The 17,077-nt window shown below is 43.2% G+C and overlaps 1 protein-coding gene across 3 annotated transcripts in view; it reads right to left on the bottom strand.

Annotated features, from left to right (window-relative positions):
- The window catches only part of OC90 (otoconin 90), a 31,403-nt gene continuing 14,326 nt past the window's right edge, over positions 1 to 17,077 (bottom strand). For all 3 annotated transcript variants that reach the window (XM_081874343.1, XM_081874345.1, XM_081874344.1), the window contains 10 exons: positions 13,284 to 13,334; positions 13,096 to 13,146; positions 12,200 to 12,250; positions 10,556 to 10,606; positions 10,019 to 10,063; positions 9,174 to 9,293; positions 7,589 to 7,681; positions 5,562 to 5,736; positions 4,671 to 4,777; positions 1 to 434 (listed from right to left, as the gene is read on the bottom strand). In XM_081874343.1, the coding sequence (XP_081730469.1) occupies positions 115 to 434; positions 4,671 to 4,777; positions 5,562 to 5,736; positions 7,589 to 7,681; positions 9,174 to 9,293; positions 10,019 to 10,063; positions 10,556 to 10,606; positions 12,200 to 12,250; positions 13,096 to 13,146; positions 13,284 to 13,334 (1,064 nt within the window). In that variant the 3' untranslated portion in view covers positions 1 to 114. The remainder of the gene's footprint in view (positions 435 to 4,670; positions 4,778 to 5,561; positions 5,737 to 7,588; positions 7,682 to 9,173; positions 9,294 to 10,018; positions 10,064 to 10,555; positions 10,607 to 12,199; positions 12,251 to 13,095; positions 13,147 to 13,283; positions 13,335 to 17,077) is intronic.

Genomic DNA, 17,077 nt, shown 5'->3' with positions numbered 1-17,077 from the left:
CAGAGGAACGAAACCAGCTCACTTTAATGTCACATAAAGAGCAGAACAGACAGTACTAATTTCATACATTCCCTACTCCTAATAGCTTCCTAACTGGTGCAAGAGAAACACCAGTTATCTTCTTTGCAGCCATACAGCTCTGGAGATTCCCCGGGCAAGGCGTGCTGACCTCTTCCTTCTTCCCAAAAGGCTCTTCGCCGGATCAGTCTCCTCACTGCTTCTCTCTTCCTCACTGGAAGCCCTGGAGCTGATCCCAGCGCCGCTCAGGGGTCTTTCATGCCCTCCCCTGCGGCAGAACAATTTAACCTCTGGCTCCGGACAGGCTTGTCTGTTTGGAGACCCCATGCTTTCGTTGAAAGAGGCAGCTGCCATACACTCAGCCGCCGCCTTATCGCAGGAACACTGAAGCTTTTCACACATCGTCCATCCGATACCTAAGAAAAAGATGGTTCGTGTTAGTTTGTCAAAATTGGACTAGATAACAATCAGGGCCAGCCCTGCCATGAGGCAAAGTGGGGCAGCTGCCTCAAATGAATCGGGAGGCAGCAGAGGCAGCTCCTCTGGCTGTCCCTTTTGAGCCCCCCATCCTAGCTTTCTTGTAATAATAATAATAATAATAATAATAATAATAATAATAATAAATTTTATTTATAGCCCGCCCCCCCCCCCCCGGCCAGAGCCAGGCTCAGGGCGGCTAACACCAATAAAATTACAGTAAAAACATAATAGGGGGGAAAAACCCAATTTAAAATACAGGTTAAAATGCAGCCTCATTTTAAAAGTAGCCCATAGATCAAAACCATAAGGGGAGGGAATCATAAGGGTCAGACTGAGTCCAAACCAAAGGCCAGGCGGAACAGCTCTGTCTTGCAGGACCTGTGGAAAGATGTCAAGTCCCGCAGGGCCCTAGTCTCTTGTGACAGAGCGTTCCACCAAGTCGGGGCCAGAACTGAAAAGGCCCTGGCCCTAGTTGAGACCAATCTAACCACCTTGTGGCTTGGGACCTCCAAAATGTTGTCATTTGTGGACCTTAAGGTCCTCCGCGGGGCATACCAGGAGAGGCGGTCCCGTTGTTGACATGCCTCTACTCTTACTAGCCTGTCCTGGGCCTGTAGATCAGCTGAAGGGGGTTTTCCCCTTCCCACCAGCAATGGTTGTACATTGTGTGGGAATCTGGGGGGGTTTCAGAGCAGTCCCCCCCCAACTGTGGAATTCCCTTTCCTTGGAGGAATGAATGGCTGCATCAATAACAGGCTCCTGTTGCCTAGTCACAATAACTCTGTTTACCCTGGTTTGTGGTGAATTGGCAAAAGCCAAACTCTAGATCAGAGCTTCACAAACTAGGAAAACCAAATGACTGTGTCTCAGAATGATATATGTCTAAAAAGTGTGTCACCAGTAGTGGGGTTTTTGTTTTCAGGGGCTATGCAGTACCAGCAATTTTTTAAAAAATAAAATAAAAAAGTGGCATTTTCTGTAACAACTTCATGGTGAGTGAATACCAGAACATATTTTTCGGGGGAGTGCTGCTTGTCAAAAAGTTTTGAGATCTCTGCTCTAGATCAAACAATGTTACATTGAAAATGCGGTATTGCTACGTTGATTTTATGCCATTTTATTTGCTCATTTATTTATGCCAATTTAAGTGGTTGTACTGACTGCATTAGAGGACTGTGGGTTAAACCACAGAGCCTAGGACTTGCCAATCAGAAGGTCGGCGGTTCAAATCCCCGCGACGGGGTGAGCTCCCGTTGCTCAGCCCCAGCTCCTGCCCACCTAGCAGTTCGAAAGCATGTCAAAGTGCAAGTAGATAAATGGGTACCACTCCAGCGGGATGGTAAATGGAATTTCCGTGCGCTGCTCTGGTTCGCCAGAAGTGGCTTAGTCATGCTGGCCACATGACCCGGAAGCTGTACCCCGGCTCCCTCGGCCAATAAAGTGAAATGAGTGCCGCAACCCCAGAGTCAGTTACGACTGGACCTAATGGTCAGGGGTCCCTTTAACTTTACCTTTACTGACTGCATTAGAAACCTCTTTTGTTGCAAAAAAAAAAAAAAAAAAGTATATAAATGTTGGAAATACATCTTTTTCCCCCCTTTGGCTAGATGTGTGATGGGGAATATGCAAGCCTCCAGATGTTGTTGGACTGTAATTCACATCATCCCTGGAGGTTGCTGTTGAACCTCAAGTAAAGCCCGAGGCCCTACAGGAGCATAAGCCGTTGTTGTTGAAGGTTGAATCTGGAGTGGGCCAGGGGGGATCTGGAGCTGTGGGGGTCCTTAAGCTTGGAGGGACTTTGAAACATGCCTTTAAATATTTTCTGGACTACATTGTTGACTGTGGGGAATGGGACTGTGGGGAATGGGCCGATCCGCTGAGGAGAGACGGAGATATTTTCGAGTTGGAACATCCCCGAGACCTACTCCTCAATGAGAAAGGAAAGAAATTAAGAAAGAGATCAACAAAAGATAATGTAAAGTGCAAGTACAAACAAGAAGAAGATCTGCAGAAGGGACATGGAAAAGACTTAAGAGCCTCGGACACAAGATTACCAGGTTGATGGACTAGAAGAAATGGACAATAAGGACTGACATAACCCGAGATCAGGAAAAAGAGATACTGGATGAAGATTGGAAGAAAGTTTTTAAAGATTTACTTTGGGAATTAATGTAAAATTAATGAGTATTAGGAAAAACATTGGAATGAAACTATTTGGCTTTAGTAGAAATGATATAAGGAGTTATGTATAAATAAGTTTTAAGCTTTAAGGTATTTTATGGTAAGATAAGGTTAAAATAAATTAAGGTAAACTGAATGACAGAATATAGTGAAAGATGGAAAGGATTTGTTGACTTAATTAATAGGTTAGACTGTTAAGATAAATTACCTAATAAAAATTGAGAAAGATGGAAAGAATTTGCTGAAACAAATAATTAAACTAGAATACAAAAAGGGAGGTGTGAGGAGGTCGATGAAACAAGTAATTGGAAGATTAAGATATGAAATATTGGATTTGTTTTGGGGTTTTTTGGATATTGTTGTATGTTTTTTGTCTTTCTTTTTCTTTTTTATGTATTGTATTGTATGTTTCGTTAATTTTTTTACTGTCTTTTTTGCTGTCTTTTTTGTATTTTTAAACTTCTAATAAATATCATTTTTTTTTAAAAAAAGCACATCATCCCTGACCATTGGTCATGTTATCTGGGACTGATGGGAGCTGGAGTGCCCATAACATTTGGAGTTTGACCTTGTTGCTGTTAAGAGGACAGAACTATATGTGCAAGATAGTATGCCCTGGATCCCAGGAAGAGCTTCTCTCATCACTGGCACTGAAACAACATTCAGCTAGGCTGGCTGAGTTTGGTACATGGAGCGGAGACAATTTTGTCCTCTGCCTTGGGCAGCTAAATGTCATGAGCCAGTTCTGACACTAAAATTAGGATTGCTTGAAGACTTCTGAAAGATCTGGCTGGGTTTCCCCAGCCACTCTGGGCAGCTCCCAACAGAATATTTAAAATGCGACAAAACATCAAACATTAAAAACTCCCCTAAACAGGGTTGCCTTCAGATGTCTTCTAAAAGTCAGATAGTTGTTTATTTCCTTGACATCTGATGGGAGGGCATTCCACAGGGTGGGCGCCACTACCGAGAAGACCCTCTGCCTGGTTCCTTGTAACCTCACTTCTCATAGCGAGGGAACTGCCAGAAGGCCCTCGGAGCTGGACCTCAGTGTCCAGGCTGAATGATGGGGGGTGGAGACACTCCTTCAGGTATACTGGGCCAAGGCTGTTTAGGACTTTAAAGGTCAGCACCAACACTTTGAATTGTGCTTGGAAACATTGGGAGCCAATGTAGGTCTTTTCAGTGTTATATGGTCTCGGCAGTCGCTCCCAGTCACTAGTTTAGCTGCCACATTCTGGATTAATTGCAGTTTCCAGGTCACCTTCAAAGGTAGCCCTACGTAGAGGGCATTGCAGTAGTCCAAGCGGGAGATAACTAGAGCATGCACCACTCTGGCGAGACAGTCTGCGGGCAGGTAGAAACTCTGGCCCTATGCAGATGATGTTCCCATTTGAGCATTCTTACACATAGTGGGAAGGGACGCGGGTGGAGCTGTGGGTTAAACCACAGAGCCTAGGACTTGCTAATCAGAAGGTCGGCAGTTCAAATCCCCACGATGGGGTGAGCTTCCGTTGCTTGGTCCCAGCTCCTGCCCACCTAGCAATTTGAAAGCACGTCATAGGTACCACTCCTGCGGGAAGGTAAATGGCATTTCCGTGTGCTGCTCTGGTTCGCCAGAAGCAGCTTAGTCATGCTGGCCACATGACCCAGAAGCTGTATGCCAGCACCCTCGGACAGTAAAGCGAGATGAGCGCTGCAACCCCAGAGTCAGCCACAACTGGACCTATTGGTCAGGGGTCCCTTTATCTTTACCTTACACATAGTGGGTAAAAAACACTATCATAAGAAGATAAGAATAGCCAGTGGCACATCTGGTCCAGCATTCTGTTCTCACAAGTGGCCAACCCAACAGCCATGGGAAGCCTGTAAACAGGACCTGAACACAACAGCACTCTCTCCTTCTGAATTCTCCAGCAACTGGTACTAATGTTTATGTTGCCTTTTATTGTAACAGGGAAGAAAGGAATCATCTTTCATCCCAAACTTACACTTTGGCGTGCGATCAAAGCACACAACCTCAGACCGCGAATTTCTTTCTGGACGGCATCCAAGTTTCTTGACTTGCTCTAGGCAGCAGTGATGAGAGAAGCAGCACCTGTAGTTACGCAAAAAGCGCCAAAGTGTTAAGTCTTCTGCAAAACTGCATTCTTTGTATTGCTTTGAATGTCTGGATCCCATAAAAATTGGTCAGTGTTTTTCTAGGTCACTTTTGTCAAATGCCTTGGAATTATCCAAACACAGTTTGTTGGTCATGACAAGGCATGCTTGTGGAACCATCAGAAACAGAAACAGTGGTTTATTACTCAAAGCACTACAATAAACTATAATTCCCAGGATTCTTTCTCCAAAGTTGTGTGCTTTGAATGTTTGAGACTCTGGACTCAGCTATACAGCTGCAAATATAATGTTTTAAGTGTGTTTTAAGTGCATTATACAAATGCAACACTAGATGGCGAGGGTGCGCTTATGGCAAATTCAATATATTTTAAAAACTTTTTTTAAAAGGATTTACACAGCGTTTTTTAAATATGTGTCTAGATTCCACTTCTGTCTTTCTGTAATTCTTTCTATTTACTGCATTTCATTGGATTTCATTGATCTTACCAATGACCAGTGCATTTGGTGGGAGTTTTTTTTAAAAAAAAATATGAACTGTCTGAACAAATATCTTGAAAAGTGCCAATACAAAATGGCTGCCATGGGTTGACTATATATTTTTATTATGTTGCAAGCCATCCTAGGCAGCGTTTGGGGCACAAACGGCAAGATACCCATTTTTTAACATTAAATGTATTTTACTACAGAAATGTGTGCTGGTGCTGCTGAGGTTATTGGTTGCTTGCTGCTATTTTGTGTCAAAAGTGTTGGCCAGGAACAACCTGTCCAGTTCATCCATTGGGTGGCCTCTTCCTTCCTGCCCACAGTAACATCCGTATAACTCGAAGTCCTCCGGGCATCGGTTGGTTAAGCAATACAGCATCTCCCCCAACTGTGGGAGCACTCGCTTGACTCTTCCGTTGTCTCTCAGTTGCAGGAACGTAAACCGGTCACAAACTATAGAAAGAAGTAGAAATCCAAGTCATATAATTTGATTCTATCGTTGGACATCTTCTTGTTGTTGTGGTCCTCCCTAGCATTCTTTATGCCAGGGTAGGCAGAAAATAGGTTGGGATCTCCTTGTGATTTGTAGGAAACTGACCCCCTATGACAAAATGGCAAACCTAGCAAAGCAATGACAAACCTAGACAGCATCTTAAAAAGCAGAGACATCACCTTGCCAACAAAGGCCCATATAGTTAAAGCTATGGTTTTCCCAGCAGTGATGTATGGAAGTGAGAGCTGGACGATAAAGAAGGCTGATCGCCGAAGAATTGATGCTTTTGAATTATGGTGCTGGAGGAGACTCTTGAGAGTCCCATGGACTGCAAGAAGATCCAACCTCTCCATTCTGAAGGAAATCAGCCCTGAGTGCTCACTGGAAGGACAGATTGTGAAGCTGAGGCTCCAATACTTTGGCCACCTCATAAGAAGAGAAGACTCCCTGGAAAAGACCCTGATGTTGGGGAAGATTGTGGGCACAAGGAGAAGGGGACGACAGAGGACGAGCTGGTTGGACAGTGTTCTTGAAGCTACCAACATGAGTCTGGCCAAACTGCAGGAGGCAGTGGAAGACAGGAGTGCCTGGCATGCTCTGGTCCATGGGGTCACGAAGAGTTGGACACAACTAAACAACTAAACAACAACAACCCCCTATCAGGTTTTGGGGAATTGGCTTCCTCCCCCTGTGGCAATAGATAAGAAAATCAAAGAAAGGAATGTCTTACCGGTTGGAAACTTTAATAATCACAGCGAGAGAACAAATAACAGATCTCCTAGAAATGGCGGTGCTCCCAATTAAGGATCACACTCCCTTCCATCCCTGTTAATCTACGTCACTACTACGTTTTGTAATCTGAGTTTGTAACTTTCTGTTCTGAGACTTTCTGAGCTCTTCTCGACTTTGTTGAGATCGGAGGAATGCTGTCCAAAGACTGTGAATCTGTTAACTCTCTTTCTCCCAGTGTTCCTTCTCCTGGCTGTTCCCCATCCAGTATTTCCCAGCTTCTGCCTTCTGAACTATGACCCTCTGCAAACCACTGTTCCAAATCTATACTGTCCTCCTGCTCCTGGGAAGAGTCAGGATCCAGATCAGGAGTAGGGGGAGGTTCCCACCATTCCTTCTCAGTCCAGCCCTCCTCAGCACAGTCCCTGACCCCCCCCAACTGTCTGATCATAGAATCATAGAACTGTAGAGTTGGAAGGGACCACGAGGGTCGTCTAGTTCAACCCCCTGCAATGCAGGATTTTTTTGCCCCACATGGGGCTGGAACCCATGATCCAGAGATTAGGACTCCCATGCACTACCAGTTGAGCTATGTTGCAGCTTCATAACTTCCTTCCAGTAGCACCTTAAAGACCAACTAAGTTAGTTCTTGGTATGAGCTTTCGTGTGCATGCACACTTCTTCAGATACCTGAGTGCTCACTGGAAGGACAGATTGGTATCTGAAGAAGTGTTCATGCACACCAAAGCTCATACCAAGAACGAACTTAGTTGGTCTTTAAGGTGCTACTGGAATGAATTTTTTAATTTTGTTTTGACTATGGCAGACCAACACGGCTACCTATCTGTAACTTCATAACTTCAACAACTAAAAAGATTCCCACCCCTCCCCACCTGCTTTAAATTAGGATGCTGAAAAGGGATGTTAGGAGGAAAACCAGGAGTGGATTTCTAGTGCAAAAGGATTTGTGAGGTCAGTTCTGATACTAGTCGCAAATTCCTGAGCTGAGCAGACACACCCTGATCTTTAATTTTTAGTGGATGGGTGAGATCCAGTGAAGGAGCAAGATCATCCTCTTCTCACCTTCTCCAAAGGTTTCATCAGGATCTGGCGTCTCTTCTGGAGATATTGTAGAAAAAGTTCTACCTTCTTCTTCAGCTATTTTGAAATGATTCCCTGTAGATCAGATAAAATGAGTTTTTTTGTTTTGTTTTTAGGACCACAAGCTTTAAATAAACCTAACTGGTTTAAAAAAAACCCCCCACAAAATGACACAAAGAATCTCCAGGCACTCTTAAAACAAACAATTTATTGTGATATAAGCTTGCATGGGTTAGATGTCCATCAAATCAATTGCATCAAGTGGTCAGTTAAAATGATAAGGATAGATAAATGATAGAGATAGTAGATAGATGATAGATAGATAGATAGATAGATAGATAGATAGATAGATGATAGATAGATAGATGATAGATAGATGATAGATAGATAGATGATAGATAGATAGATAGATAGATAGATAGATAGATAGATAGATAGATATAGATAGATAGATAGATAGATATAGATAGATAGATGATAGATGATAGATAGATGATAGATATACACCCTGAGTATTGTTGGGAGAGGCAGTTCAAAATGAGACCCACTGCCGGATTTACATATAAGCTAAACAAGCTATAGCTTAGGGCCCCACTCTCTTGGGGGCCCCCCAAAAAAATTAAAGGGAAAAAAACCTGGATGTACCTTTCCAAAATATAAGATAAAAAAACAAATAAAATAAAACCTACATACAGCAACAGTGTTTTGTGTTGTGTTGGCTCATAGGATGTAAGTAATGGGCCCTGCCTGCTAGCCTGCTCCCTAAAATATCACTGGTTTGCTATTATTATTTTATGTTATAGCAAGTTTCTAGAGACTAGATTACGAGTTTTTGTAAACTGTGTTTCTAAATGAACTTTTGTTATTGCCAAATGCCAATGTGTTTGCATTAGTAAGTTTGTTGTAAATAAAAAATCAATTTAAGTTAGACCTTAACAATTATTTCACTATTAATATACTTCATCTTAATTGTATTTCAGGTCAATAATTACTTTGATAAAATACATATTTTGTAATGTGCAAATGGCTTTAGATACTTATTAGGTCCATAAATTACCATATAGCATATATTCAACACAAAAAAAACAGTGACAATTTGTTGTTGACAAAGGACAGCTGGACATATAAAGGGCCCCATTATCTTCAGTAGCTTAGGGTACTAAATCTGACCCTGATGAGACAGACCAGACAGTCAAGCACTACCAAAGAAGATCAGCATTGCACAATTGAGAATAGGAATGATGCACTCCCTACTAGAGACCGTTGGTGATGAATTGGCATAGCAAATAGTATAAATAATCACCTAAACAGAAACAATCACATGTCTATGGACCTCTACAGACACTTTACATTTCCCCTCCATCAGATGGATACCTGAGTCTCAAGACTCAGTGATTCAGTTGCAAATAAAATGTTTTAAGTGTGTTGTAAAGTGCAATATTACAAATGTGGCACTAGATGGAGAAAGTGAGCTATGGCAAATTCAATGTATTTTTCAAAATACGTTTTTTGAAAAAGCATTTTCACAGCGTTTTTTTAATATGTATGTAGATTCCACCTTACTTACCATTGTCTGTTAATTTCCCAAGAGCATCAGAAGTTGAAACCGACTCAGGCTCTGTTGAGCTAATAATAGCAGGTGGAGCCGCACTGGTTTCTTCTGTGTTGAAGGCTTTCACTGACAGCCCTGAAAGCACACTCATGATTAAATCACTCACCTACTAAACAATAAATTTGATTTATGTCATTGGTCTTTATTGGCATAGGTTTAAACCATGGGTAGGCAAACTAAGGCCCAGGGGCCGGATCCGGCCCAATCGCCTTCTCAATCTGGCCCACGGACGGTCTGGGGATCAGCGTGTTTTTACATGAGTAGAATGTGTGCTTTTATTTAAAATGCACCTCTGGGTTATTTGTGGGGCATAGGAATTTGTTCATTTCCCCCCCAAAAAATATAGTCCCGCCCCCCCCCACAAGATCTGAGGGACAGTGGACCGGCCCCCTGCTGAAAAAGTTTGCTGACCCCTGGTTTAAACAGTAAAACCATACAAAGTTAGCCAAATACATTAATAATCCAAACACATATAATATATATATATAACTAGGAAGCCACCACTGAGTAAATCCGGCAACTTTAGATTTAGCTTTAAAAATCTCAGCTAAATTCCCACGAAACAATCTTGGTCATTCCACGGGTGGGGAGGCACCACTAAAAAGTCCCTGGCCTGAAAAGTGTCAGGGTGTAGAGGCCTCATTCCTGGTTTAGTTAAGATATTGAAGACAGAGGTGCCTCTTGACACCTGTGTAGTGTTTTTTCCTGTCCTCTTGATCCATCTTGTCAACATCTGGAATAAGGAAAGAAGAAGGTTCCAGATCACATGGGATATAAACCACAGGGTGACACTGACTTACCTCTTGGCATGGAGTTTCCAAAAGGTCTAGCAAGGCCTTCCTGCGCTTTAGTCATGAATAAAGCAGAAAGTATATGTTAGCAAACCAGACAATGTGTTGTACTCTTTGCACAGTATTTGTTGAGGTTTCCCTATCTCAACTCCCCACCCTAAAGCAAAGGCCAAGAAGAATGAGGACTGATGATGATGATGATGATGAAGAAAAAGAAGAAGAAGAAGAAGAAGAGTTTGGATTTGATATCCCGCTTTATCACTACCCTAGGGAGTCTCAAAGTGGCTAACATTCTCCTTTCCCTTCCTCCCCCACAACAAACACTCTGTGAGGTGAGTGGGGCTGAGAGACTTCAAAGAAGTGTGACTGGCCCAAGGTCACCCAGCAGCTGCATGTAAAGGAGCAGAGACACGAACCTGGTTCACCAGATTGCAAGACTACCGCTCTTAACCACTACACCACACTGGTTTAGAACTTTTTGCACTGAACGCCAGTGATTTTTATGAGGGCATTTTAAGCAGAGTGCAGGGACCAGAGACCACATACCTCCATCTCTGATGGTTTCGAGGCCTCCACCGCTCTCCATGTGTGGATTAACTGTTTTGAAAGAAAAGCATCCAGTGCAGAAACAATACTTTGGTCAGAAAAGCCATTCATTCTCCTGTCCATATAAATTCAAGCAAATAACTTACAATAACTTACTGTACTTACAAAAGATTCACTACAAAGAGGTTTGTCCTCTATCCCTTATCCTGTATCTGGCCTCCTTATTTACTTCTTATAAACTGTTTCCTTTATTAAGATTTTTCTAATTATAACTTAAATATCCACAAGGATAAAGGAAGTCTTTTATTTGGTTGTTTGTATTGTTGTATGATATGTTCACATGTTCAAGTTTAATGTGTATTGGTGGGGGGGGTTGTGTTACGTTGTAAATAAAATTCCAATAAAAAATTAAAATTAAAATACAAAGAGGATTTGTGTGGTAAGTCCCCTAACCACTGAAGGAAATTTCAGAGTGGGCCTTAGTGTGTCATTGACTGCTATCACGGACCCAAGTATTTGGTGGAGCATTCACTGTGTCATGGACTTTGGTCTACCATGGTCTATCAAGAACCTCTATCACTGACTTATTCTCATCAGCCCTACCACTTCTCATCAGCCCTTCCACATTTCTGCTCTCCACATATGACCCATGAGTTACAAATATAGGGAGATGTTGTTAGATTAAGGTTGCATAGTTGTTCCTTGGTTCCTTTTCTTCTGATAAATGGGGGACGTGGGTGGGACTGTGGTCTAAACCACAGAGCCTAGGGCTTGCCGATCAGAAGGTTGGCGGTTCAAATCCCCACAATGGGGTGAGCTCCCGTTGCTCGGTCTCTGCTCCTGCCAACCTAGCACGTTGAAAGCACATCAAAGTGCAAGTAGATAAATAGGTACCATTCCGGCGGGAAGGTAAACGGTGTTTCCATGCGCTGCTCTGGTTCGCCCGAAGCAGCTTAGTCATGCTGGCCACATGACCTGGAAGCTGTCTGCGGACAAACGCCAGCTTCCTTGGTCAGTAAAGCAAGATGTCATCTGCGACTGGACTTAACAGTGAGGGGTCCCTTTACCCTTACCTATATGATAGACTTTGCAAAACATTTAGCAGCATCACTGTGGTTTAATGCAGAAGTAGAAAACTTGTGGCCTTCCAAATGTTGCTAGACCACAACTACCAAGATCCCTGACCATTGGGCATGCTGACTGGGGCTGATGGGAGTTGGAGTCCCAGCAACATGTGGTGGTCTATTGGTTACCCCATCCCTGATGTTTGTGTTTCAAGCAGGAGTAGCCAACATGGTGTCTTCCTAATGTTGCTGGAATACAACTCCCATCATGTCAACTATTGATTATGATGGATGGGCTGGTGGGAGTTGGAGCTGAGAACATCACATTGGCTACTCCTGGGTCAGAGTGTTGGACTGGGCTTGAAGAGACCTAAGTTCAAACCCACCACTCAGTCATATGGCATTCACTGGGTAAATGTAACAAACTGGAATTTCTGGAAGAAGAAGAAGAAGAAGAAGAAGAAGAAGAAAAAGAAGAAGAATCAATGATGACTTTGTTTATGTGCTGTGCTGTCAGAAGAGGCTAGGGATGAAGAGTGAGAAGACAGTGATGTTAACCTGTGAGATGTACAGTACTTACCACCTTCTTCTGGGTTTCTCAGCAAGAGGCCACTGGACTCAGGAGAAATGTCTGTCAAAGGAAAAGCAAGAAAGCTCAACATTCCTTAGTTTATTCAGACCATTATAAATCAAAGATTTGGCAACTTCTATGGTGTATCTCATAAGGGACGCGGGTGGCACTGTGGGTTAGGCCACAGAGCCTAGGACTTGCTGATCAGAAGGTCGGCAGTTCGAATCCCTGCAACGGGGTGAGCTCCCGTTGCTCGGTCCCTGCTCCTGCCAACCTAGCAGTTCGAAAGCATGTCAAAGTGCAAGTAGATAAATAGGAACCGCTCCAGCAGGAAGGTAAACGGTGTTTCTGTGCGCTGCTCTGGCTCACCAGAAGCGGCTTAGTCATGCTGGCCACATGACCCGGAAGCTGTATGCCGGCTCCCTTGGCCAGTAAAGCGAGATGAGCGTCGCAACCCCAGAGTCGGCCACGACTGGTCCTAATGGTCAGGGGTCCCTTTACCTTTCCTTTACCTATGGTGTATCTCTGGCTGAGCTGATGAAGGAGTCTATCTGGTGAAGTCAAAGATCCACTGGATCCTAACCTGCTCACCCTGGAAGATCTTGCTGTAGGATTGTTCCCAAAGTTAGTTATATCATAGAATTGTAGAGTTGGGATCCAAAGAGCCGTCAATGGCAGATGGCCACCCAACCTCTGCTTAAAAACCTCAAATGAAGGGGATTGAAACATATTACTTTTAATGATCAATTGATTTTATCTTTGTTTTTATGATGATGACGACTTTAAGCATATTTGATTTAATTGGCTTATGGATTTGGCCATGTTTTATCTGTAAGTTCATCTATATGCCACAGTTTATAATTTTTCTAAACAAGTCTTCTAAAAGCCCTAAAGCCACCACACACCTCCTTCTCTGTGGGCTTCGAGGCCTCCATCACTCATCGCATCTGAAGCAACTGTTTAAAAGAAAATAAACCAGCATGGGAGCAATGCTTTGGTCAGGAAAGTCAAGCATGCTTTGGAAAAGCAACAGAAGAAATTAATTATATCAAGGAGACAAACAATAACATCATGCCTGCGAATAACGACTTACGGTCTGCTCCAGAACTCAGTACAACCATCCCATCTGTGGTCTGTGGGATAACTGAAAGATACACAATATTGATATATGCCTATGAGAGTCTGCAAGCTTCATCATTGTATCCCATAATCAGAGTAACATTTGCTGTGCTAGATTTTGTTTTCTGTCTGTGCAGAGGACAGTAAGGAGAAGAGACTGATCTCCTGCAAGAGGGGATAAACCACATATACACTAGGCCCAAATCCTCTCCCAAGGTAAGTCATGATATAATAAGATTTGTGGGGGGATGTCTTGAGCCATTCAGTTGAACCTCTGTTATGTACTGAGTTGAATAGGATCCAAAAGGCAGCAGTCTGATTGGTCCTAGAACAATAGGGTCCAGAATGCAGCAGTCTGATTGGTCCGCAGGAGCCACCCAATCCAGTTCCAGGTGGAAGTGAATCCACAACTTGATTGGTCTACAGGTGAATCCCGGAATTAGCCAATCACGTGGGGCCCATTGTGTAAATAATGTATATAAAGCAGACATTTTGGAGGAACTTCCATTCCTCCTCACCACTATGAGCTGAATAAAGAGCATGAAATCCACTCTCGACTCCGAGTATATTTCAACCCTCTTCAAGATATAGGACACCCAGAGATCTAGAGCATCAGATGGCTGCCCAACCACTGCTTGAAGACCTCCATCAAATATCAGCCCACCCAACGCACTAACTAGTTCCATTTTCAATCTGCCCTTCGTAATAATAATAATATTAGTATTTATATCCTGTCATCTGGCTGGGTTCCCCCAGCCATTGATGTCAAGACATTTCTGATAATGTTCAGCAGCAATTTACCCTCTTGTAACTTAATCCCATTTGATCCGTTCCTGCTCTCTGGGGCAGCAGAGAATGTGCCTTTGTTGTCTTCTACCTGGCAGATCTTCAGGTATTTGAAAAGTACTATCATGACCCCCACGCCTTGCTCATCTTTTCTACAGGAAAAATAGACCTATTTCCTCGAAGCTTTGCTCAACAGGACTTGTTGAACACCCCACCGGCTATTGTTATTGCCATCTTGTGATCCGGTTCCAGTTTGTCTCAGCAGTTTCCCCGAAGAGGCTAACCTGAGCAGCAAAGGCTGGTCATTTAGAACAGATGAAGCACTATGCGGAATTGGCGGAATTGACACACAAACTACGCAATAAGGGCAACTGTGGCTTTTAAAGAAGAATGGGAACGTTTCACAAAGTACTTAAAGAAACAACAAAATGAATTGGACTCCTTGGCAGGTTTTGATACACAAACTTTTTATTGGTAATATATAGATATTATCCTGAAGCTCCAATACTTTGGCCACCTCATGAGAAGAGAAGACTCCCTGGAAAAGACCCTGATGTTGGGAAAGACTGAGGGCACAAGGAGAAGGGGACGACAGAGGACAAGCTGGTTGGACAGTGTTCTCGAAGCTACCAGCATGAGTTTGACCATGCGGGAGGCAGTGGAAGACAGGAGTGCCTGGCGTGCTCTGGTCCATGGGGTCACGAAGAGTCAGACACGACTAAACGACTAAACAACGACAACATAGATATTATCTGTCTATAAATTAAGGATCTTTACAATTTCATAATATGCAGAGAATAACATCTGCTGAAAAACCAGAGAGAGGAGCTGAGGGAAGTCTGGGAGGAGGGTGGAAGGGTGGGTTTTTCTTTTGGGTGGAGGGGGAGGTAAAAATTGGGGGGGGGGGTGAGGATGATGTATTTTTGATAAATTGTTATGTTGAAATTCCTAATAAAAGTATTCCCAAAAAAAAGTACAGATGAAGTACTGCCCCATAGACCTCTGCTGGCCCTTAGTTGGCCCCCACCTGCTTGCCTTCTTACTTTCAAACAGTTCAAGGGCTGGCACGGCTTGCCAGCTTCCTTCCCACTAGTTTTCTCTCTCGTAGGACTTAGCAAGAAGGAGGATGGAGCCGGATTTAAGTTTAATGTGGCCCTAAGCTACTGAAGGTAATGGGGCCCTTTATATGTCCAGCTATTCTTTGTCAACAACAAATTGTCGCTGTTTTTTTGTATTGTATATTTGCTAAATGACGTGGGTAGGCAGTTTGAAAGCACTCAAAGTGCAAGTAGATAAATAGGTACCGCTCCGGTGGGAAGGTAAACGGCATTTCATGCGCTGCTCTGGTTTGCCAGAGGCGGGTTAGTCATGCTGGCCACATGACCCGGAAGCTGTACGCCAGCTTCCTCGGCCAATAAAGCGAGATAAGCGCCACAACCCCAGAGGTCAGGGGGTTGTATATACCATATAGCAGGGGTCCTTAGGCATACTAAAGCCCGCGGATGGTCCAGGAATCAGCGTGTTTTTACATGAGTAGAATGTGTCCTTTTATTTAAAATGCATCTCTGGGTTATTTGTGGGACATAGGAATTCGTTCATTTTTTCTCTCTCTTCAAAATATAGTCCGGCCCCCCACAAAGTCTGAGGGACAGTGGACCGGCCCCCCCTCTGCAAAAGTTTGCTGACCCCTGCTATATGGTAGTTTATGGACTTATTTGTATCTAAAGCCATTTGCGCATAATTGTTGAACTGAAATTAAGAAGTATATTACAGTGGTACCTCGGGTTACAGACGCTTCAGATTGCAGATGCTTCAGGTTACAGATTCTGCTAACCCAGAAATATTACCTTGGGATAAGAACTTTGCTTCAGGATGAGAACAGAAATCGTGTCATGGCAGGAGGCCCCATTAGCTAAAGTGTTACCTCAGGTTAAGAACAGTTTCAGATTAAGAATGGACCTCCAGAACGAATTAAGTTCTTAACCCGAGGTACCACTGTAATAGTGAAGTACAGTGGTGCCCCGCAAGATGAATGCCTCGCAAGACGAAAAACCCGCTAGACGAAAGGGTTTTCCATTTTGGAGGTGCTTCGCAAGACGAATTTCCCTATGGGCTTGCTTCGCAAGACGAAAATGTCTTGCGAGTTTTTCCGACTCCCCCCCTTTCCCCCCTTTTTCTAAGCCGCTAAGCCGCTTATCCGCTTATCTGCTAAGCCACTAAAAGCCGCTAAACCGCTAATAGCGCTAATCCGCTAAGCCGTTAATGGGCTTGCTTCGCAAGACGAAAAAACCGCTAGACGAAGAGACTCGCGGAACGGATTCTTTTCGTCTTGCAAGGCACCACTGTACAATTAAGAAGTATATTAATAGTGAAATAATTATTAAGCTCTATCTTAAAATGTTTTTTTATTTATAACAAACTTAATAATGCAAACACATTGGCATTTGGCAATAACAGAAGTTACTTTAGAAATGCAATTTACAAAACACTGTTGTTGTATGTAGGTTTTATTTTATTTGTTTTTTATCTTATATTTTGGAAATGTACATCCAGGTGTGTTTTTTTTCCCCTTTACATTTTTTGGGGGGCCTCCAAAAGCGTGGGACCCTAAGCTATAGCTTGTTTAGCTTGTACGTAAATCCGGCACTGGACTGGAGACAATAGAGTGCATTAGCTCTGCCTGCCATTGGCTATAGCTCCACCTACTGTTGGTCGTCCTTGCCTTCCACCCTACCAATCCCAATGGTCATCACTGCACCCCAGCAAAGAGAAGAGGCATGCAGCCTAGCAGAATGGGAACATATAATGTGTGGATCAATTTCAACCACTAACATTTTATGCTGCATTCATACTCTTCTGTGGGAGCAGAAGAAATTAGTCAAAAGATGTCAGAATCACGCAAAAAACCTTTTGCAGAATTTACCCTATCTTGGTGCAAAGTTTCATTTTTGATCCCAGCTAAACTAAACAAGAACACTGTCA

The sequence above is a fragment of the Podarcis erhardii genome (genome assembly GCF_964252035.2).
Source record: "Podarcis erhardii genome assembly, chromosome: 8".
Lineage (NCBI taxonomy): Eukaryota > Metazoa > Chordata > Lepidosauria > Squamata > Lacertidae > Podarcis > Podarcis erhardii.
This window is presented reverse-complemented; position numbering and strand designations above follow the sequence as displayed.